The sequence below is a fragment of the Melanotaenia boesemani genome, chromosome 3, assembly GCF_017639745.1.
Source record: "Melanotaenia boesemani isolate fMelBoe1 chromosome 3, fMelBoe1.pri, whole genome shotgun sequence".
Taxonomy (NCBI): Eukaryota; Metazoa; Chordata; class Actinopteri; order Atheriniformes; family Melanotaeniidae; genus Melanotaenia; species Melanotaenia boesemani.
This window is the reverse complement of record NC_055684.1, coordinates 36,504,004-36,529,088: the sequence shown is the minus strand read 5'-3', so window position 1 is coordinate 36,529,088 and position 25,085 is coordinate 36,504,004. Positions and strand designations below refer to the sequence as shown.

Sequence of the window (25,085 nt, the reverse complement as noted above, 5' to 3'; positions counted from 1 at the left end):
ACAGCTCCTCGAAGCAGCCAGAGCAGCATCGAACCCAAGCTGAAGTGTTGTTGCTGCATATTACTCCAAATTTCTCTGTCCAGCTTTTCCTAATAAAAATACTTCCCTATTGAGCTCCATGAAAGTGACTGTAAGCTGTTTTGTGCAACATTGTGGTGGAAGACAAACAAAAGTCGTCAACTTACAAACATTTTTCTACCACAGAAAACCTCCAGAGAAGGTCTGAAATGCAGGAACAGATGAGGAAGATCACCATGATGAGTCTATATCATCCAGATCTGCTGGAAATGCAGACTTTTTTGTACTGCTGACTGATGAAATACTCTGCCGGTGTGCTTATTTCAATAAAGAACTTTGATAACTAATATTTGACATAAATTTGAGGATCTTTTGCAAGGAAAAAAACACTACAAACCACTGCAACTTTAGCTTCGACTTTTCACAAAAGCTGCTGAAAATCTGGCATTTTAAGTTGCAACAATCACAAAATATTGCTGCAAAAGGGAGCAATTTATGGGATGTTGGGCTATGAGGTTTGAAAAGTCAATGTGACTTTACAGCTGACTGTAGCTGTCACATGTTTAAATTACAAGAAAGACTAGAGGAATTATAACGGAAGACACTGGATTTGTAAAACCATGGATGCAGCAACGTGAAAATGCATCGTGCTCCTTAGCAATTTGCTAATTGCACGGTTTTAAATTTTGATTTTAAAAGGAATCATTGATCAGGCCTAGTTGCAGCAATTTTACATGCAAAACTAATGAGTGGTTGCTCTTGGAAATGGGAATCTAATTATACCAACAGCTAAGTTTAATGTCAGGGTCAGCAGCGATCTCATATGAAGACGGGTCAGTTGCAAAGGCAGTTTTACTTTGAAGAATCAAGAATGTTTCATGTGGAGAGTTGAGAGCCCCAGTCCTTGATTCTTGTTATTTCCAAATCAGCAAAAGTGAGTCAATTCTTTCTTTTCTCCTGCAGCCGCTCTGTGTTGCAGTAGGATTGAATTTCAGTGAAGTTTGATTCTTTCCATGCTGTGAAATACAGATGTCAGCTGCCAGCGTAGGGTCTAGCTGGTGCCATGTCTGGTTATGCATGTCTGAACAAGGACTTGGCTGGCTGATCAGAGCTGAGGGTGCAAGGGTGGGCTCAGTGTGAGATGCCTGGAAGTAGTGGGGCTTTCCACATTTCAGCGAGGTCTAAAACTCTTTTGATGTTTTGTCTGGCTTTCTCTGATGTTCTTGTTCTGTGTGACAGACTCTGCTCTCTCTTACTCATATATAAACCTCCCCTCCCTTACCTCCCTTCTGTCTTGGATTGCATGTCTTCCTTGCCAAATCATGCTTGTTTTAGAGGAGGGGAGGGCTTATGGAAAATCTATAACAGGTGGGTTGTGTTTGAAGGATATGTCTCTTCTAATTATCTGTTTTCTGGGCGATTTGGGTGGGTGGTTACAGGGCCAAATGTTCTCCTGACCTCACCCTTCTTCCTGCCTTGAATTTGTTCCATGTGAGGTTAATTTAACTCACATTTGACTGCAAACCTGGTCTGACACTTGAAAAAATTAACTTTTATATTTAAATTGCATCAGTGTCAAATAAGAAGCAACATAGATGATAATTAAACATGAAAAGTCAGGATAATCCATCTGGGATTTATAAGGACGCCAGCTACAGATATGGTCTCATAAAGATTTTATTGAGGCAGAACAGTTCTCAGCTTGGGAAGAGGATGCGCTTTAACTTCTCAGGTTTGGTCAAATCGACAATCATGCAAGTTTTTAAATCAAAGTCCTGTTTTTTAGGCAAAACAGCCAGTATGCTTTATCCTGAGATTGACAGTAGCCAATCAGAGGACAGCAGCATAGTTGTGATTAATTGGCTTATGGTGTTAACACATTCTTGGCATTGGTTTGAGGAAGCTGACAAGCTGCCTTAAAGGCTTATGAATGGAGTGAGCTATGATCGTATTCTAGCATACAAGATAGCTGTAGATAGCTGGGAGAGCACCCAGCATATTGATATTTAAGAAACAACTCATTTATTGACTCATTTACTGATTTAAAACCCTGCTCCAGGAGTTATTAATCTACTAAAAACTCAAAAATGTGTGTTTGTAAGTTTTGCAGTGATAAAATGTCTCATGGCGCAGAACTGACTGAACGAATCAGTGCTGCTGTGCAGAAATTCCCAACCATACGGCAAATTTTACTCTCGTCTTGTAACACATAGAAACAACTTACAGACATGCTGACAAGGTTTAAAGCTGTTTATCATACTGAGAATTAAAAAAAACTTGTAGCACTTTCTGTAGCTACAGTAAATGCTATTTGACCTTTTCCTGGAAACATGTTAAGCTTGAAGACTTGGTTGTAAAAAGTCAAGTGTCCTGTTAATCTTTGTGTTTGTATTTTCGTAACTAACATGCATATAAAGAAGGTGAGAGAAGGAAAACTGAATCTGACAGCTAGAACAGAAGTGAGTTGTTATGAATGACACAAAGTCAAAATTGTTAAATTAATCCACATATGGCTACATTTACCAAGGGCGAGAATCTTTACTTGTAACTGGTTTGTGTAGGTACCGTTATGTTGTTTTATAAAGATAAGGGTTCACAAAGATGTAGTGAGAGCAGGACCACATCTCCTGGAATAATACTGATGCAATTCTTCCTTGAGGTTCAGTTACTTCCAGTCCAACAAGCCGCATAAACAAACCTAATTTAAGAATGGATGAGTATAAGACCACCCCGTCGACATTTCAAGTAATAATAACACAAGAGAATCAGACGTTGTGGGAATGATGTTAAATTACATTTTTTGTATTTTAAATGGAAACATAAATCTTTCTCTTTCTTTTAGTTCCAAATGTCACAACCACTTAGAGATTTGTGGACAAGAAACGCTCGGTGCTTTCTAATACTTGTGTACAGGAACACATCGGGGAGTGTACTAGGCTCTCTGTCGGCCTGAGTGTTGGCTTGTGACCTGTTGTGAGGATTACAACCAAGTGATATGTCTGGATGGGATGGTGCCAAGCGCTGCCTTTTCTCCCAATGAGAGCTTAGACTGTGAGGCCAAGACTCAACCTCTCTCCACAGAACATTTACTAAGCAGACATGTCACATATTAATAATCCTGTTTATAATAACTACTGACTCATAAGTTAAGTTCTACTCAAGGCAGCTGTTTAACTGTTTAAGGCACGATCTTAGATTAAAGATCACTTACAGCTTGGCAACATGAATTTTCTTCCGTTTGTTATTTTATTGGTGTTGCTGGAATCCAGCTGACTTGCAATAGAGATTCAGGAACCCTGAAGTAGAGTTTTGAGAAATCTTTTTTTCACGAATTAAAACCATAAAGTATATCTTATATGACAGAGGTTATGATCTAATGTAATTATTAAGAGATTGACTTAGAAAAAACATGTCATTCATTTTTCCCTTTAAAGACTGAACCTAAGAATTTGGCTGCTAATCATAAGGTCAGAGTTTTCAGATGCTCCTGTTTGCTTATTGTAATAGTTAATTTTTGCCTCAGATTTGGGCTTAGATTCAGTCTTCTATATGGACATTCTTGAAGCTTTTACTGCTTTTGAACTAGACTTTGATAAGAAGCAGCGTGACCATAATTAAAAATTTTCTGTCCTCTTTTCCAAGTATTATGAATATTTGATAAAATCTTGAGCCATGTTCAAATTAAAACTAGTCGTATGTGGGATGCGCCATGTTGGGTTTTAATTGTATTTTTGTTAGATGAATCTACAATCATTCTACCAGCCAGTGCATAATGCTCTTCTGTACTGTGCTAACAATCTAAATCATCTTATTATACACACACACACACACACACACAGGCACACTTACACACATACATATACACAGTTTCCATGGAAACTGGATCCTGGGCCTTTTATGACTGGTTGTTTGCCCAAGACAACCAAAAATGTTCTCAGCAGCCATGCAAAGATGGGAGATAAATCATTTGTATACTGAATAATTGCACACACACACACACTAATGTACAGTAGAATGTGATAAGTTGCTTTTTGCTGCTGGAAACGGTGTTGTTATGAATTCAGATTAAGACATTGTCATATTCATTAGGTCAGTAATCTCCTTTATTCTATTTGTGTGACTGTATCCACCCTCATTTTGTCTGGTGTGTTCTCACATTGTTTGTGCTGTGTTTGCACATGCTTACCGCTGCCAGCAATGTGGACGCTCATCGTAATAGCTGCACTTGCACACACTGGACACTCTCCAGCCACGCTGCCCTTCAGTAGCCTAATGTGTGTCTGAGGTCCAGATGGCGTAGCTGTGGGAGGGCTGCTTCGTGCTGTTAGCCACACTGCTAGCAATCTCAGTTTTGGGTTGCCCGGGCCGATAGAGGAGAAAGCCTGGTGCCACCTACCCCTCCGAGAAACGATGGCAAGTGCACAGTTCACAGCTCTGCACTTAGCAGCTAGTTTCACTCTTAACTCAGCGTGAGCTTGTTTTCTTTGGAGCTAAGCCATGTGGTTGTTTGACACATAACTGTGGATCAAGTGATGTTTGCATTTCTGCTTGCTTTGTTTTTACATTAGTTGTTTAGATGCACTTACATCTTTTTTTTGTTGTTCATGGCAGGAACCAAGCTGACTAAGGACCTGAAGCATTACCTGAGCCTGCGCTTCCAGAAGTCGTCGCCTGACCACGAACTGCAGCAGACCATACGTGACAACCTGTACCGCCACGCAGTGCCTTGTGAGTCTGTTACTTTTGTACAAGCTGCTTCCATCATCTTCACCTTATCATGCATCTCCACCTTCTCTCTCCATATCCTGGCATTTATGAGCTTTAAATCCTGTTGATGTGGTGGTATTTGCGCTTTACTTTTATACACTGCTGTAGCTCTGAAGACTATCATTAATTCTGTATGCACCTAAATCAAAGCCAAAAAACTTTTGCTTGGGTCAGTGTGAGTCAGTTGTGGGCATGATTAGTTTAGGATCTGTGTAATGATTAAGTGTACTTGCCTCACAGACACTTGACGCTGCATCTAATTAAGGCTGATTGTTTCAGTTTAATCTGAGAATAGCTTGTCCATGCGGTTACCAAGGCAGATTAATGCACATTCTCTCTGTGACAAAGCTCATCTCCGGGCTTTATCTTTTTTCATCACATGGCACATCCTTCTTCTCAAAAGCAAACTTTTACACTTGTCTTCTAAACCCAGAAGCAGTGAGTTGATTTAGAGTCAACCATGCTGCACCCTCCACCCATTTAGTCAGCACACTGCTTGCTATGCTAATATTGTTTAATCAGTTGGAGTAGAAGTCTTGTGACTCTTAAGTGAGAGAGATCAGCTCGTGTCCACTGGATTTAGCTCCCTATCCTCTTCCTCTAACCAGCAACTCCCCTGCCAGAGCTGGGTGAGTAATCCAGGAATAGAGGGTGATGTTTCTTTTTCTTTTTTTCTGCCACACTAACGATATCACAAAGATGTAAAGGCACGTCTGTTTTCTGATACTGCATATCTCTCTCGTACCGGCTGCTTCTCTCAAGCTGAAATGGTTGTTTGAAGTTTTATTCTTCTCCTGCTCTGAAATACAAGCCGTCAAGACAGCATTAGTGCTCAGGATGTGGGAATGTTGCTTTCACACAGGAAGAGTTGTTCAGTGATAAACCTGGACTCCCTCTGACAGGACAGACAAAATACCTTAAAGACAGATTGATGAACAGTTATGCACGATGCCTGTTTTGTCACAAGTGTGATTTACATGCAACACTAAAATCTTATACTTGGACTGGCAGAAATCTTATTTGTCATCATCATGGTACTGGAATTGGAATTCCCCACTGGCTCCAGCCATAGCATGCCCTGGCTGAGAAGAAGGACAGGGAAAGAAACACTAGATAGAAAAAAAAAAACAGGATTCCAGGATGAATGTGCTGAATGTTCGATGGTCGTCGCTGCTTTTAATCATCATGTTGATATTTTCAGAGATGCATTGCACTCACGGCATTCACCAATAACTGTACATTCCACATTTATACTCCACATACAAAAAAAATAACACATTATTTATGCATCTGAACTAAACTTTTTATTTTCTTTGTTTAGATGCTGATATCAACCCAAAAAGGAACTGCTTATTTTCCCACAAACTAAATTAGTTTATTTCTGGCCCTCTCACATAAATTACTATCTGTATTCAGGAGGCCTGTTTAAGGGACTTTATCTGCATTACGTCCACTGCCATATGTCAACCAGACACTGGTGGGGGTCTGTCCATAATGCCCATTTTAATTACTAAGTGGTCTCTGGCACAGCAGTAAAAATCCTGCTGTTGCTTGAAGTAAACAAAGCATGACGGTGTTCTCTGGGCCACTTGTTTTATTGGGTTGTAAAGTTCTTGTTGTCATGCACTTATGGTGGAAGTGAATCTCTGAGCAAGACAATCCTTTGTTGCAGCTTTATTTAGTCTTTGTGTGCATGATGGCATCTGAAAAGCATAAGGGTGTTTTTTCATGTTGACAAGCTTTCAGCTGGAGCCGTATGTCCAAAGATGGTTCAAGGCACTTTCTGTGTGCATGTTCAGGTTTTATTAAAGCAGGTGGAGAAACAGATGGAGAAGTGAGTTGTGCTTAAATATGGCAAAGTTGGGAACTGAACATAACCAACCTTTTGGGACTTTTCTTGTTGTGCATTGATGTCAGTCTGTCTATCAGTGGTAGGGACGTCACGATTACAGATTTCCTTGGTACCATTATTGTCAAAGAAATAATTACAATTTTAAAATGATCATGATGATTATTATGTATTAATTTCCCAGAACTATAAATGTGTAAAAATCACATGTAGATCTTTAGGTTTTAATTAGGACTGTCAAAGTTAACGCATTAATGCAAAGAGATTAATCTGTGGAATTCATTGTTTTTCTTTTTTTTTAACACACTGATTCATAAACAACAAATGGTTGACACCTCTATCGACTGATCAGAGTCAGGAGAAACGAGGGCCAGCACCCAAACTCACCTTAGAAACATCAATGAGGCTAGAAAGGAAGTGAACCCAAAGGTAGTATATTATAGAAGGAGGCTACACTCAAGCCTAAATACTTTCCTCGTTAATGTAAATAATCTACAACTTCCTGAGTGTTTTTACTGACACAGAGAGAAAGGAGTAAGTTTAGCACCTGGAATAAATGTTTTGACCACACAACAGCAAAGGTAAGACAGACTTTATGAATTTTTAAACCTTTAAAATCTAAACTGTTCTTTGTTCAGTAAATGGACCATACTTATATGGTTCTTTTCCAGTTGCATGTTGACCTCTCAAAGGGCTTTTACACATTCACAAAGCACTTATATTGTTAATGCTATGTGCTTTCTCCTATCACACATTCATACCCCGATAGACACATCGGGAAGCAACAACGCTGCTGTTTCTTCACTTAAATTTGTGGTATTTTGGCTCTAACAGCCGGTAGGAAACTCAATAGAAGAAATACGGACGTCACCTCCTTTATTTTCCATTGTCAATAGACAGTTGTTTTCACTGGAAAGTCGAACCATAAGCTGCACAGCGTGGATAGAGCACAGTTTAGTAAGCTGATCCTTGTCTTCTGCTGCTCATGCATGTCATCTTGGCATCAGCCCAGCATCTCATAACCAGAAAATGAAACTTAGTTTGACCGGCCTGTCACGCCACAGACGGTGTAAACTCTGTACAAACAACTAGTTGATAGGAGCATTTTGTGAAAACTACACACTCCCTTTGCATGTTGGTTTTCCATTTACAACTCTGTAGCAGCCTGAAGCATACATCGCTGTCAAGACTTTCTTACCCTCTAAACGCCACTGTAATTTGCATAAATGGACAGATGGACATTGGGCCATGTGGATGTAAATATAACAACTTTTTTTTTTTTAAGGGGCTTGAAATAACTGAGATGAGTACAGAAAACACAAATTTTAAACTTTTTAAAATTGAAAAACAAAAAACTATTTATTATTTTAATTAATTTAAATCCAATATTTGCAGGTCCAATAAATTTTCCATACGTTCCCAAATCAGAAACAGCTAGATTTTTTTTTTTAAATAAACAGAACCAGTAAATGGAAACTGTTCAGTAAACGTCTCGTTCTTCTTCTGAACTGTGGAGTGGAGCCAGTCTGATAAGTTAATATTATTTTTGTTAAAAGTAGTAACAAGCTAACGTTTACACCACTGTGGTTCTAAGCTTGTTGCTAATGTAGATGCTAACATTAGCTTCATATTACGGTGACTAACCTCTCCAGGTGTGTTTTAATGTGGATGAAGGTGGATGTGGTGGATTCGCCATGAAATAAAATGCAGGTTTAAGGTATTTAAAATGTCAGTCCTCAGGCTATGTCTGCCTTTGTTAGCATAAGGGTTGTGCCATGCTTGGATCAAAGCAGACTGCACGGACCAACCGTTGGAAACGTTGGACTGTTAGTAATTAAAAGCATTTGAACCCACTGGACTACATGAGACTACAGCAAAGGATATATATCAGGAGGATACAGTTTAGGTTTTTTGGTAATGAGCGGGCACTATTTCAGCGGCTTAGCAGTCACGGCATAAAGTGAGCCAAATTTTAAATTTAAAAAGCCGGACAGATAACAGATAACAAATTGCAGAAAAGCTTCAAATGATCGAATTGGAAAAAAAAAGTGATGACTTACTACACTTTCCTGAATTAAAGAGGAAGCATGAAAGATTGATTACTTCCAAATCAATGTGAAATAAGTTAATGACATTTTTATTTTTCATGAAACTGTTTGTATAAAATTAAAAAATACTTGCTCTGCTGTTTGTCCATTGACAATCAAAACACTGATACATAATTACTGAGATTTATCACAGCTTCTGGTATCAGCTTTCTCACATGTAGCTTAATATGGATGCTGATATGAGAGTTGATTGATCTCTATCAATCACCATATGTTTCTTTAAATTATTTTAATAAATTCAATTCACATCAGATTATGTAGCCTAGTGGAGCTAGTCTGACAACAGGTGCCTTACAACATTTGACTAAACATACTACACTGCTCAAAAAAGATAAAGGGAACACTTAAACAACACACTGTAACTCCAAGTCAATCACACTTCTGTGAAATCAAACTTTCCACTTAGGAAGCAACACTGATTGACAATCAATTTCACATGCTGTTGTGTAAATGGAACAGACAACAGGTGGAAATTATAGGCTATTAGACACCCCAATAAAGGAGGGGTTCTGCAGGTGGTGACCACAGACCACTTCTCAGTTCCTGCTTTCTGGCTGATGTTTTGGTCACTTTTGAATGCTGGTGGTGCTTTCACTCTAGTGGTAGCATGAGACGGAGTCTACAACCCACACAAGTGGCTCAGGTAGTTCAGCTCATCCAGGATGACACATCAATGCGAGCTGTGGCAAGAAGGTTTGCTGTGTCTGTCAGCGTAGTGTCCAGAGCATGGAGGCGCTACCAGGAGACAGGCCAGTAAATCAGGAGACATGGAGGAGGCCGTAGGAGGGCAACAACCCAGCAGCAGGACCGCTACCTCCGCCTTTGTGCAAGGAGGAACAGGAGGAGCACTGCCAGAGCCCTGCAACATGACCTCCAGCAGGCCACAAATGTGCATGTGTCTGCTCAAACGGTCAGAAACAGACTCCATGAGGGTGGTATGAGGGCCCGACGTCCACAGGTGAGGGGTTGGTCTTACAGCCCAACACCATTTGCCAGAGAAAACTAAGATTGGCTAACTGGCCACTGGCACCCTGTGCTCTTCACAGATGAAAGCAGGATCACACTGAGCACATGTGACAGACATAACAGAGTCTGGAGACGCCGTGGAGAACGTTCTGCTGCCTGCAACATCCTCCAGCATGACCGGTTTGGCAGTGGGTCAGTAATGGTGTGGGGTGGCATTTCTCTGGGGGGCCGTACAGCCCTCCATGTACTCACCAGAGGTAGCTTGACTGCCATTAGGTACCAAGATGAGATCCTCAGACCCCTTGTGAAACCATATACTGGTGCAGTTGACCCTGGGTTCCTCCTAATGCAAGACAATGCTAGACCTCATGGGGCTGGAGTGTGTCATCAGTTCCTGCAAGATGAAGGCATTGATGCTACGTTCCCCAGAACTGAATCCAATTGAGCATATCTGGGACATCATGTCTTTCTCCATCCACCAACACACCATTAGCGAATGCTTTAGTCCAGGTCTGGGAGGAGATCCCTCAGGAGACCATCTGCCACCTCATCAGGAGCATGCCCAGGAGTTGTAGGAAGGTCATACAGGCACGTGGAGGCCACACACACTACTGAGCCTCATTCTGACTTGTTTTAAGGACATTACATCAAAGCTGGATTAGCCTGTAGTGTTTTTTCACTTTAATTTTGAGTGTGACTACAAATCCAGACCTCCATGGGTTAATAAATTTGATTTCCATTGATAATTTTTGTGTGATTTTGTTGTCAGCACATTCAACTTTGTAAAGAACAGTGTTTTATAAGAATATTTCATTCATTCAGATCTAGGATGTGTTATTTTAGTGTTCCCTTTATTTTTTGAGCAGTGTATTTTAGCCTACTTTGCAGGTATAAAGATTTGTATCTCCCGTACACATCCGTCTGTAAACTGGTCATGCAAGTCAAGAGATTTGTGGACTGGCTCTGCACTTGGCTTGATAGAAACTAATACTATGTACAGTATAGGAAAACACAAGGTGTGTTTAGCAGAGTAGCAGGAACACTCTTTGCTGGGAGCTCCATATAAATCCAAACTAACAACCATCTTTCCCAGTTTATGGCTTGACAACTTGTCTCAAGTTTTTCTTCATTGGACTGGCACGTCTTTCTCCTTTTATATTTTATTTGTTTACTACTGGAGTGCTTTCTTTGTAGATAAGAAGATGGTGATCACTTCCTAAAATTTAGAGATCCAACAATAATGACTGACACAGAGTAAACCAACAGTCAACATTCAGTCAAGTGCAGTAGAGCTGACCATCCTCAGGTGGTTTTCTCTTTTTTTTTTTTCTTTTTTTTTTTACAAGATCAATGAAAAGCCTAAGTTGTTTCCCCCCTTCCCATTCCCAGAAAGTCAGCTGTTCTTTAACTCTGATCAAATTTGAAATTCAACTCTCCCACCCTCCCCCACATACCGAGGCATTTGTGTGCTTTCCTTGTGGTCACCCCATCCGCACATTCAGCATTCCCATTCTTTCATTATCCCCACCACCCCTCCACTCCCTCTATCCTCCTCTCCTTCCTGACCCCCCCAAATTCATGATACCGCTGCCTCTGCTGCTCCCTCTCTCCCTTAGTTTCAGTCTTTGTCTTCCTCTCTCATTTTTCCTGCCAGTTGTCAGCGATCGGAGCAGTAGCAGGAAGAAGTGGGAAGGATTTCTCTGTCTGGTTTGTGCCTGGTTTAAAAGCTCATCGTTCAGTGTCACCAAGCCTTGAAAAGGGGGCTCTGGGCTCTCCTGCATCGAGGCAAGTAGCAGTATTGTATACTAATGGCTCGGTGATCACGTCGTGTATGAGCAAGGTTTTTCAGAAGCCTGTATTCATGTGCGTGTGTCATGAATTGCGGGGCTAGCAGCGCAGATGATTGGATGACCCGTATATAGGCTAAGAGGACGGCTTGGAGGGAGGTGGGGGCTGAAGCCGCGGGGATCGTGATGGGGGTGGGGTGGAGTTTGGATGTGGGATATTGGGGGTGTGGGGGGGAAATACGGGGGAAGGGTAGAGCGAAAAAAGAGTAAGTGAGGGAATTGAAAAAATGCAAAAAAAAAAAGGGGGGTCAAAAATCAATACTGAATTTAGCTTGTCATTTAAGCTAATATCTACATATATACATGCATAAGTTGTGGACTCCCAGACTCTGCTGCAATGTTTAATGAACATGTTTCTGTCTATCTAGAGTGTAAACAGAGCTACCATTCTAGTGCCAGTTCATTAGGTTACAGATTGCACCCACAGATGCAATCACAATGTACCTGAACCAAACAAACGCCGTCACATCAGAATGGCTGTGCTTAGCAAGAGAAGATGGTCAGCTGACAGATGAAAAATACTGAAAAGATTTAGAAGTGAACCAGGGTATTTTGACCTTGTTGATTCAGAACTGGATGTGTCTCATAAGGGTTGTTGTTTTTTGTCGAGGCTCTGTAAGTCAGATTATTCTTGTTCAACCACTTCTGAGTGGATTCACAATATTGCCGAGCACAGTTTATGTACCTGGAGTTTAACGTCACCTGATGTGGTCCAACTTTTTTGTGTTAGACTTAGGAGTTTTTAAAACTATCTCTACTGGAAAATTAGCAAGAAACTGTGTATTGCAGCTTTATTATTAATTTTTGCATGTCAAATTTTATGTTTGAATTCATCTCAGTTAAAAGACCACTATCATCTTGGCTGATAATACTTTTACTTCATTATTTGCAATATTATTACAAAAAGCTGTAAAATGCAAGCAGTTAGCTGGGCTCTGCCCAAATCTAACGATCTTTCACCTTCTGTGATGCTTTTTTTGTTTTTATTTTGTTTATTACAAATGTCTTCCACAGGAACAAAAAAGATCCTTTTAAGCTGCTGCTGTTCCCTTTTTAGTTCTTTTTAGTAATGTTTTTGATATTCAGCTCATCATTACTCATTGAGATTTTATTTGATTAAAATTATCCTAAATTACAATTAAATTTTTAAAGTTAACTTCTCTGCTAGAATAAAATTAATTAAAAATTATTGGCCTGCTTGAATGCTGGCAAGAAGATGTTAGGACATGCCCTGAACTGGACTGTATGTTTAAACTGTACACAGATCTTTGGATTTATAACTTTTCCTTTACTGTATCAGTTCTCCTAAAAAAACTTTTTATAACATTAACTACTAAAATTACTTTTTATTACATTAAACTTTAATGAATTTGTTTTTTATCGATCACTTTGAAGAGCCTGAATTGCACCATGAAAGTAAATTAGCTTTCCCTTCTTTACATCGTGGCTTGAAAAATGAGAAATTAAATCAAATTTCTTCCACTTCATTCTTGTGTGTTTGCGTACTGACATTGTTTCACCATTTCCATCAAGTAGGCTGAACTTTTTTGAGCTGCAACTTTCTGCTTTGTTATATTATGCAAAGTAAACTAAAACATTAAGAAAACACATGCAAACACACACAATGGGGCTAATGTTGTATGCACACTATGATCTTTGATTATCTCACACGGCCTTTGACCCTGTTACATCTTCACTCTGCATTTCCCACCCCCTCCTCTGACCATACAGCATAACTAATGAGCTGCATCTTTCTCTTTGTTGTCCATATTTTAGATGGATGGATTCTTATCTGGCAGATCTTATTCTTTTGGGATGACTGCAGAGTTGACCTGATCACTTTGCATCGTTGACTCTTAATCTGCAGGAGTTGTGACACCTGTAAAAATTGGTGACAGGAATTTTGCTTAACTTTCGAGCTCATTTTGTTATTTGACATGTAAATTTATGCAGCTCTTTACTCGCCCTCCAGCCTGGTCTTCCAAACCCAGCTCCCCATCTTTTCTCAAAGCCTTAGTGAGGAAGTAAAGTTTCCTCCTCTGATGCCTGTCCTCTTCACATGTTGGTCAAGGATGACTTGTTTAGCAGCCTGAACATGTGTATGAGTTTGTGTGTGCAAGAGCATCAATGTTCATGGAAGAGAATTGAAACAGAGGTGCTGTTAGGATCTGAGAATAAGAGAGAATAGGGGTGAACGACTAAGAGAAGGGGGAGAGCTGGGAGAAGGGTTAGGGGGAGGTGGGCGGGTGCATGTGGGTGCCTGCGAGACGGGAAACAGCGGGGCTCAGTCAGTGAGAGAGACAGAAGCCTAGCATTGGTGTGTGTGGGTATGAGACGGAGCACATTATAAAGTCAATGTGTGGATGCTGCTTAGCTTAGCTTCAGTTAGCTTAGCATCATCAAGCCAAAGCTGGACAGAGGACAGACACACAGGAGGAGGAAAGGGGAAGGCGGACAAAAAGGATCTATAAATCTGCACCTTTTTTTTTCTTCCTCTCCTCTACACCTGACTGGATTTTTTTTTCTCCCTGTCGACGTGGTGGTGTTCTGTGGACAGGAGGGGAGGGAGCAAAAACCCCTCACATGCTATCTGATTGAGGTATTTTGTTTTGTGTTTGATTTGCAGAGGGGCACTGAGGGTTGCTGTGATTTAATGGCTGAGGGTTGGGATGGAGGGGGATGGAGAGGCAGGCAGCGGGATGGCTGTGCATCAGGCGGAAGGTATCAGGAGCAGAACGAGGGAGACGGAGGCACATCGCTGGCAGTAATGGAGGCTGATGTGTTGTGGTCAAATGGAAGCTGTGCACGTCTGTGTCTGTCTGTCTCAGGTTCGATTGTGAATGTGTGTTTGTCTGTATCCCCGTTAGATGTCTGTGTGTGACTTCCTGTGCATGTACGCACAATCTGCGTGTTTCTTGTAGAAGCACCAAATGTCTGATGGCTGCATCTAGACTGTGTGATCTGTTGACATGTGTGAACAGATACATATTGGAAGCCATTACCTCCAGCAGCAAACTGCTGCCTGTCTGTCTGTCTGGAGCTTCTGGGATGCTAATGTTAGCTTGTGCTTCTCCTTCACCCCCCCTTCTTTCTCACCCTTTTCTCTCTCTTTTTGTTTATCCTTTTTTCAGTCTTTCTCATGTCTGGATGACCCCCCCCCCCCCCTCTCTCTTTCTCTCTCTTCCAACCCCTCCCAGTCTATCCTTCCATCCCCACTCCCTTCCCGCCCCTCTAAATGGATCATTTTAGCTTTTCTTTTCCATTTCCATGTAGCTGTAGGTAGCAGTTAGCCGATGGTGCTTTTTCCTTTTGAGTGGAATAAACAGACAAAGGCTGGCTATGAGTGTGTGCAGGGGGGCATTTTCAGGCAGGTTTCTGGCTGATTTAGCCTTACACTGCACTCTTGGCCCTTAAGGTTTTTTGTGTGTTGTTGTTACTGTTTGTTTTTATTCCAATTGCTCTCCCATTACCCTGTTCCTCAGAGCTTCTGTCTGAGCTACATCTTTCAGTAAGAGACTGATTTAGAGGTGAAGAATTTCTTACACAAGAAAAAACATAGATCCTGTCACAGGTCCGAAAAAAGGCCTGTTTTGATCTCATTGTGATGTGGTTTGTAGATGTATGTGCATGTTGTTCTCTCCGTGAAAAGCCTCTTTCAGCCAGCCAGAGCAGTTAAAACAACCTCCCTCTGAAACAAAACACCCAAAGAAAGGCGTCCATACCAATCAATGAACAGCCATGACAACAACTGCCCCCTTTAGCTTTGGATTTTAAGTCACCACAACAAGAGGAGATTTGGGTTTTGCAGGATCAGGTGAGATGGAAGAGCTGCTCAGAGTTGTTACCATTTTTATTCTCAAAAACTGTAAGAAAAATAAAAACAAAAATAAATAAAAGTTTGTAGAATATAACCAGAAATTTGAGCACGGGAAAAATGATGGAATCTGTGACCTGTACTTTTGGATGGATTAACCCTTTACTGGGACAGATGGCTCCATCCCCCTGCCGAGCTGACAAACCCCAGTCAGCTCATCACCCCTCCTGCATTTTTTTCTGTGTGTGTGCATGTCTTTCACCAAAAAAGGACTGGCAGGCTTGCTCTGGCCAAGATGGTGGATGGATCTGTTTTGGTTTTTGGAATATGATGGCAGTCTGTTATCCTTTCCCTTGTTTCTGTATGCAAATGCAGTTTTGTGTGTCTTGAAAATCATCCACGAGGACATGCCTCAGTATCTCCATGGAAAATGTGGACTACTTGGCGAGCTTGACTTGAGAGCATGTTTATTGTGGAGATTTAGAGAAAGGTTTCTGTTAAAGCTTCTGCTTAGTATTTGGGTCCAAGACTGGCCAGATTTTCAAGGCAGACGCATAATCCATGTTGCTTCCTGGTGATCATCCCCAAACTAGATACCCTGTTCTTAAAGTGGCCAATTATTTGAGCTAGGCAGACGCTCCAGTAAAAAAAAAGATACTACAGCTAAACATAAAAGTATGATTGTATCCTTCACTGGCTTGTCTGCTCTGACTGCCCAACATGGAGCCATGAATACTTAAGAAAAAAATGCTTTGTGTATAATGTGAAAATAAATCTACTTTAAAAGAGTCATAGTTGCTCTTTCAGTCTATTGTGACGATTCTGCCGTTATCATCACAGTTTTCACATTTAATCTCAAATCAATGTGATCAGTGCTCTGTGTTATCTTTTAGTTAATGTGGGCAACACAAATGAAAACATGTGTCCAGAATAATGTTTACTTTAATCTGCATCAGGTTCTTTTATTCCTCCCTAAAAAATGTTTTAAGGCTTATTCATGAAGGTGGAGCCAAATTTAACACACAGCACGTACTTGTTTTAGGAATCAACCGTCTCCCTTTTCATTCACTTTAAATTTAGGGGTGTCTTGTGCTGCTGAATTAATTTTATTTCTGTATCTTGCAAAGAAAAGTTGAAAACAGCTGAACTTTTTCAAGCGCCAGCTGGGCCTCCAGCCAATCCAACTCATGATGAAATGACAGGTTGTTGATGCAGTTAAAGGCCTGTTTATGCCCCCTTTATGTACGTAAATATGTACGTCTGTTTCAGACGTCACTGCTGTCATACTTTCATGCATCACGTACGTTGGCATGGCTGTTAGCCAATATATCCACCAGAGCTCACCTCCGAGTTCCAACATCAGTTTCATGCAACAGCAAACGCGGCACCAATGGAGGAGATCATTAATAATAATTCAAATATTCAGAAAGAAACATAAAAAGATGGCAGCACAGCTGACTTCGTCTTGAAATACATCACAATTTCTTCTTTGTTTCTGTTGTGGGCCGCACATCTGTTGCACTGCTCAATGCTGCCCCCATGGTTACTGGGGCTAATACGCTGTTTGCTCCTTCAGGCTATATATCCCTAAAAAAACAAAAAACAAATTCCGCATGTAAATGATCCACAAGACGAATGAAACCTCCATGTCCGTCTTGTGCGTAGAGCATAAATGGCCTGATCACTTTGAAGTGTTAAAGCATCTGTATAAGTAAAGCAATCACGACTTAGATGTCCCTTTTCTACTAAAGTGGTTTCTGTGCTGGTTCAGGCCTGATCCTAGAACTAGTTTTAATGTCGTTCTTACTCATTAATGGTTTGATTTTTGACAGCTACTACAGCTACAACCACTTCATTCATCAGTTAACACATCCCTTCCAATTACTGACTGACCCTGCTCCCGCTGTATTACTCATTTCTGGCCACCGTGTAGGAACAGACCAGGTTCTAGACCAGACTAGACTGGGTCTAGTTTATACACTAGACCCAGTCTAGGATGTTAACATTAGACTGGTAGGGCTGTTTTAAACACCACTCAATACTTGTGAATGCTCTTTGGTTCAGCAGGTGCTGTTTGAAAATGCTCACTGGAATTAGCAACAATCCAGACGTAGATGCTGTTTTGAACAGGATAAAAAAATGCCTGCTGACCTTGTTAAAACACACGGAAATATTAAGAAATTCAGTTGTAAATAATCGTTGTAAGCGTCACTCTTACAGCGTTCACTGATGCGACTGGTGAGATAAAACGTTTCGTTCCTGTTCTTCCACTGCTGCTTCAACTTCATCACTTTGCAGCTCAGGTTTTTTTATTCCTCGGCCTTGAATTAAGCAGATTAACCCCTACAGTGTTTCTGGATTTTTAAACATGGCAGTCACAGCATTTTAGTTGGTCTGGTTGATCTCCATTATCCCACCCATTTTACCCAGCGGGAGAAGTTCTATGGGCTCTGGACTAGCAAAGACTTGGTGCTGCGTTTTATATATGTATATTTTTTTGTGTTGGAGCCAAAGATGTGGAGGTCAAAATGGAAAATGCTGGTTTGCTTTCCCCGGCTTTTGTTGGAAAGAAAATGCAGAATTTTAAGTGCCCCAAATGATTATAGACAAGGAAGTTTTGTTTAGTGTGGAGTCTACAAAAACAATCCTGGGATGTGGAGTTATAGGTGAACTTAGCTGATACCTGCAGCTTGCTCCTCATCTTGAGTCGCTCCATTATACAAGTTGAATGTAATGCCTTGATGGATTTATTAATACAACTTACCATATGATACTAATATCAGTATCTTATATACAGTATTATCATATTTTTTGGTCATCTTTAGTTGTTATGTGAAATATTTATGGAAAATCTTGATTTTGGTATCTGGTCATTTAAATAGATTCAGCAGCCCAGAGCGTTGGTGCAGAAGTGGTGTACATGTGGTTTACATGACATCATCAGCATCAGGGTGGCGAAACATTGTCGGGCTTTTTGTGGCGGCTGGAGGAAACCCACAGTTGTTTTCCAGTCTAATCTGACAACCGTTGTCTGTCCTCACAGGCAGTTTTCAAATCTAAAACCTATCAGAGAAAATGAAAACGCAAATGAGCTGATCAGACTGAGGGGAGACTTTGTGGTATTAACTTTCTTGATATTCTTTGCTTGAAAGAGAAGATGAAAAAGGGCTTAAAGAGCTTTTCCACATTGTATATCTGAAGGACAGGAACAAACAGCACACTAAATAAAGACAATGATCAACTGAAGGAGCGCTGGAAGCAGATAGCAGTGATGGAGGGAGGGCCTGTACTATCCACTGGGTCATGCTCATGAAAGTTTTAATCAAGCTATGCGGAAAACAGCTTCTTCTCTAACCTTGCAAATACAGCAGAGCTCTGCATTCCCAGTTTTGTGTCTTTATTTATATGTAGAAGCACAGAAATGAGCCAAAGACGCCGTCAGAGGTTTGGGTGTGTTGCTGTTGTCTCCATGTCAACTGCAAGCCGCTAAATATGCACTCTTCCATATACCCCCTGTCCTGGATGACCTGGATGCCTGAACAGAAGCTGTATATGAATAGCTGGCTCTATTAATAGAACAATTATGATAATGAATCATTGCCAAACACATTTATGATGCCCCACTTTTCACTCATGGTACTTAATCATTATAATGAAAATGTAACAAATAATGTTTTTAGCTGTTTTTTTTCTCTAAGACTTTAAATTCTGCATTCTTGATTATTTATTCAGTGAACGCTTAAAACTCTGGATTACAGTGTTTTCCTCTTTACTGTTCATGTTTTTTCTCTCAAGTTTCTGACTTTGAAAATCATTTGTATCTAGGTCATAGTGATTTCTTTATGCATCTGTGTAGATCGGGCATGCTGTGAAGGCCTCCCTCAAGCTGAAGCATTAATTGTGGCAGAATATTTTCTATATTTTCCATTGAGGCTGAATTATTTCTAAATGACCAAAATCTTAAATAAAACTTTCCAATTGGACTTTTTTTAAATGTAGGTTAAGGAAATAAACAATGTTGCCTTCAGTTACATCCTCCAAGGCATTTTGTGTTTCGTTTAGAGCCTGACTAACTAGTTTGGTCAGCTCAGCTTCCATCCATGAGGAGATTTTCAGATCTAGTGCTTGTGTGGCACAGCAAACAGGATCTGTTGTTAATCACTGTAGTGATTAGAACTGCTGAGTTATCAGTTTTGTTCTGTTTGCAATAACATTCTGATAAAAAAATAAAGAGAGAATTCTTAAAGGTGCTCGAAAATTTATGTTTAAGTTTCAGAATTTCTCCATTTCTGAATAACAATGATCTAAAGCAGGCTTTCCGAACCCGACCCCCATGGTGGTCCCATTTCAGGTGGTTGCCGGATCGTATGTATAGGTAAGCTGGGCGGCTGTTCATCTCAAGCTCGGGTCCTCTACCAGAGTCCTGGGAGCTTCCTAGAACTGCACTCTGGATAAAGATGTCTGATGTTTCTCCAGGTATCTGTTGGAGCCACTTCTCCAATACAATATATTACTCATGCCTCATTAAAAATCCAAATTCAGCATTATATTTTTTTGGTTTTGGGCATGTAGGTGCATTGTCACTGCTGTGAAATAATAATCCACCAAAAACCATTTTATCCTCCTTATTTATAGTTTCAGATATTTTTCAAGCCTTACATTTAGAAGATAGCCACAAGATGACCCATATCAAAAAACGCTTGAGAACCACTGATCTAAAGAACCCAACCCTGTTGAATATATTAGTTAGAATAATCCATCCATCCAGTTAGAATAATACTTTTTAAAATTTATTCATCTCATAAAATCACGTAATTTTACTTATTGAAGCAGGAAGCATATGTGAGACTCGAGTTATCAGTTCATTTGAAACTCAACTTGGAGAGTTTAAATAGATGTCTTGTTCTGTAAAGAAAATGGATCTACCAAAGTTTGATCCTCATGACACCAGTTTGTGGAGATCAACAAGTCATGTGTGAAAGTCTTATGAGAAAAATCAGAGAAAGAATTGGAGGAGCTCATCATGGTTGGAAAAAAAAAAACAACTCTAAATAGTTTGGGCTCCACCAGTTCAAACATAAACAAGTTTCTTAACAGATGAAGGCAATTCAAAAGTTATCAGCACAAGAGCAGGAGTTTGTCTCAGTCTGCAAATCATCAAGGATCCCACTGGGTCACATGGCAGCTTCAGCTCTCCCATTGGCTAATGCAAATGCTCATGAATCCACCATCTTGGCAACTCAGAATAACGATGTTACACATAGCTGGTCTGCAAGAACAAGGCCTCTTCTCAAAAAGAAATAAATAAATTAAAGTTAAAAAAAAGGGCTTTTGTAGTTTTAAGATCACGTGCACACGCTAAAAGATTACTGAAAAATATTTTATCATCAGATTAAATCTAAGTAGAGCATTTAAATTTAAGTGTGAAATGTTGACGTTAATGGCTACAGAACAGTGATGCGCCCACTACTGACGGCTAGTTCAGCATCCATCTTGCATCCTACCTGTACTGAGATCTCTCTAGCCAGTAAAAGACTCTTATCTTGACTTTTCTCTTGCTCTGTCCCTTTCTCTGTGTCTTTGTGTTTTCATTGTTTCTGTGTGTTTACATCTGCTTGCTAGCATATGATAAAGCGTAAAGCCAAACTCGGCTGCAACGTCACCTGTCAGTATCTCCGCCTTTGGACGCTGCTGGGCAGCAACGGCTCCAGAAATGCACATAATAGACGTCACTGTGCCAACAAACGAGTTGGGAACGCAGAGTACAATCCACCATTAGAGCCTTATTCCATCAGTGAAACATGGTGGGGGCAGTATAATCATTATGGTGGTTTGGCTTCTTTTTTTTGCTGTAATTGAGTGTGGGGAAGCATGCATGTCGGACTATAGGTGACTCATTTTAAATGAAAGAAAAAGGTCAGAATGTGAAGTGAGTTTTAAGAAAAGTTTTAAGATGGTGGCCCTAAACACAAGGGATTTGTATTAAAAATAATTAAAGATAAATGAAATTGTTCTGGGGAAACTTTAATTTAGAGAAAAGGCTCACATTCATTTAACCTTTCCAGATTATTTAATAAATAACATTGTGATAGTATCTTGGCCAAGTACCTCGGCTTCTTCCTACAGTCCACGTCCATGCTTGATAGGGTAACTAAATTCTCCCCAGAAGTGAGCGTGAGAGTGGTTGTATGTCTCTGTGTTGGCCTTGCGCTCGTCTGGCAACCTGTCCAAGATATAGGTGGGCAGAAAAGTAGTTTTTTAGATGCATCGCAATGTGGACGTGAACAGTTCTAAAGCTATGTACAAATGTAATTTTTTTATTTACTGTTATTTAATAACACATCTTGAGGAACACAAAAGGCAGGACTCAAAATTCTGGAAGCGCCTGGACTGTCTGATGGGCACGTAACAGACATGATGGCTGAGCGTGAAATCCGACCGACACCCTCTGCATTCAAAGCTAGCATGTGGTAGTTTTTCTGCTTCTATGGGTTTGTTTTTGCTTCGGAAAGTCTTGTACATTTTGGGAGGTTTAAATGCACAATAAAACTCTGACGCGGATCAAAGAAGCAAACAAATGTAGGTTTCGGTTCTCTTCAAGTGAACCCAAAACAAGAAGCAGACTACAACACAAAAGATATTGTGGGTTCAGTGCAGGGAATTATGGGTAAACACAATACAATAGTATTTTTTATAGGCATGTTTGTAAATCTGATTATAATCTGGGTCACAATTGTGCAGACGTATAGAAGACCATAAAGGGTCCACAGACTGAAGGATCCCTCTAACATGTCATTAACATTGTAATTCAGGAATGAACCCATTCAATTCTTTTGTAAGATAACTGACTTGCACAGTATTGCTAAATATATCCCTACAGTGAGATTGTAAGGCCATTAACCCAATTGGAATTTTATTTCTATGTTATGTCATCAGCAGTGACACAGTGATTTAGAAAACTCTCCTGTGTGATTACCGCTGAGTCTTCAGTTTCAGTTTTATATACATGCAACGGTTTCCTTTGGCCTGAATCTCCAGAATTACTGTAATTGTATATTTCACTGAGTTCTCAGAACTTTTCTTGTGCATGTTATTTGAGCCTTTCCTTACAGTTTATTTGTGAACTCCAGTCAAACCAGCTCATTTTTCTGTCTGCCACTTCTTTTAGTTTGAGCTTTTGACAAATTTTGGCTGCTACAACTTGTTTTTCTGGACCGAATTTGTTTAAACACTTCATTTGGTAGGGAAAGCACATCTTCATCTTTCATTTTCTGAGGTTTTTCAGGTTGTTTGAGTCCGCAAAAAGAAGAGGGGGAAAAAATCCTGCTAAATGTAGTTTATTGCCTCCTTTGAAATGAAGAAATCTAAGAGGCTCAAGCAGAAAACACAGTCATGAAAAATGTCAAACGGCACCATCAAACACCATCTAATGGCCAAGGAGGGCGACTCATCTGCTTCAAGCCATGAAGCCAAAGTCATCCAAGAAGTCAAGCTCAACATTGTCCTTGTGGAGAGAATTAAATGTAGGTCAAAGCTAAAATGCGAGGCCAGGCCTGGGGATATGTGCACCCAGGGTGTTCTGCCGCTCTGGGGGGACTGCAAGTGTAGGAAATAAACAGATTTTTCACACATGGGTATTTATAGAAGTTGGATTGTGGCTGACTGCATGCCTGCACCCGTGCCTCCTTTTATAGTCTTCATGTGTTTTGATGCCGTTGTTATCAGATCCAAAACGGCACAAATTCTGATTTCATCTTCATCCCTCGTCTCTGGTCTGTCACGTTTCCTTGTAATTTAAGACGGCTGGATCCAACTTAATCGTACCACTCAGTCGTGTTCGCTTGTGATATTATCATTGCACACTCAAATTGAAATCTTGTCATCATCTGCCTTCACAAATGTCAGCAGTCTTGGTCTGAGTCTGTCATGCCACTAGAGGCCCAGACACTCCCTTAAAATAGGCTGCCTCCAATTAAATATAGACAAGCTGCTTGGATTTGTCTGCCAGTTAGTGTTAGTTGTGCTTGAAGTGGAGCGAGGAGGAAGATCTTCCATGTAGCAAGCACATTAGAGCAGTCCACTTAGTTTAACTGTTAAAATCATGAGGTGTGTTTCTAGTTTTGCATGAGTGGGCTGTTCAATGTGAACATTGAACTCTTATCTCTAATATATTCCCTTAAAAGTAGAGGCTCACAGCCATTTCAGAGATTTGACCGTGAATACAGTATAAACTATGCAAAAAGGAGTGGACGATTTTGGCTAATCCTATATGGAGAGCGTAATAGATTTGTTATCAACGGGGATATTCTGAGGCAAAAAACTGGAATAACTTGGAAAATACCAACATGTTACTGAGATGATGGGAAAATGACACGAAGGAGACCACAGGTCCCTGAAAGCTGAGTGACGGCGTAAGGAAAGCTGGAGGGCCAAGGTCACAGCAAGACTTGTTACCAATGACTGTCATGTATTGATTGTGGTTTGAAAGATATCGTGGTGTAACCGAATGCTCTTTGTAGCTAATCAGAGATCCTGTGGAGACAGAAAAAAATCGTGATTGCGGCTCAGGTCACAGTGACACCAAACTGATTGCAAATAACTTGAGGAAATGCCAAAAAGAAGCCATTTTATTTTTTTGAGAATATGAAACTTAAAGTTTAATTTATCTGGCGTCTTGCAGTTTGTACTTTGATGCAGAAATGTGCTTATAATTCAGATCCATGATCCAAGCAGAATGTTTAAAGCTGAATTAAGCACATCAGAAAAGCTAGAAAACCAACATTAAGAATCAAAGCTCTAAAAAATAATCTTCTTACCAGGGATGCACTTATGGCTTAAGTGTTAGCAGTTACTGTCTTGACAGAGCAAAGTGAGGATCTCAATGTGATATTTTTTCTGGATAACCTGTTAGCATCACTCTGTTTGCTCATCTTTTAGCTCTGGTTTAGTTTCCCTGCAGTTGTATAAATATGTTTTTTTTTTGTTTGTTTGGTTGGTTTTTTTAGGTATCTGGATTTGTCATTTTCTTCCCTAATGACTGAGATGCTGCTTTTTTAATGCAATAATTTCATTTGAACAACAGTGAACACAGTATGTACTCTAATATGGCCTTGTTGGTTACCAGTGTATAAAACCTGAGTGTGTATTTAACACAACCTAACAGCAGCAGCAGCTGTGAGGTGCATGACAACAGGTATAATTAGATTATTCAAAACTGGACAAATTTGTCCCAATTTCCAGGACATAAGCTGTTAAAATGTTCCAGAGAAGTGAGAATGAAGGTCTACCTACCTACCACACCTATGATGAGGCAAAAAAAATCCTTTTCCCCCAGAATTTGCATGTAGATACAGGCTTTCTAAACTTGAAGTTTTGTTGTAAAATTGAGCTTTTTGTGTTTTTGTTGTTGAAATACTTAGTTTTCAAAGATCCGCTGCAGAACTTTGGCACATTTACGCACTTTGGAACCCCCTTACAAAGGCAAATTCAGCATCCATGTTGCATCCTGTCTCTTCTCTGAGCTCTATCCAGCAAGTAAAAGCCAGTCTCATTCAGTCATGGAAAGCATTAAAAATGGCTGATGTGTTGATATCCATTTGCTTTGATGTGACTTTGTGCCGTAAAGTAAAACACGGCTGTTGCGTGATGCCCAGCGCGGGAAAAAACAAAAAAGTTGTGAAGTGTGGTTTCTCAGCCTCGGAATGATGCAGAGCAAC

At 40.3% G+C, this 25,085-nt stretch overlaps 1 protein-coding gene across 8 annotated transcripts in view; it reads left to right on the top strand.

Moving 5' to 3' along the window:
• magi1b (membrane associated guanylate kinase, WW and PDZ domain containing 1b) overlaps positions 1-25,085 on the top strand; it is a 133,391-nt gene that overhangs the window by 55,678 nt on the left and 52,628 nt on the right. For all 8 annotated transcript variants that reach the window (XM_041979699.1, XM_041979701.1, XM_041979698.1 and 5 more), the window contains exon 2: positions 4,630-4,746. In XM_041979699.1, coding sequence (XP_041835633.1) covers positions 4,630-4,746 — 117 coding nt within the window. The remainder of the gene's footprint in view (positions 1-4,629; positions 4,747-25,085) is intronic.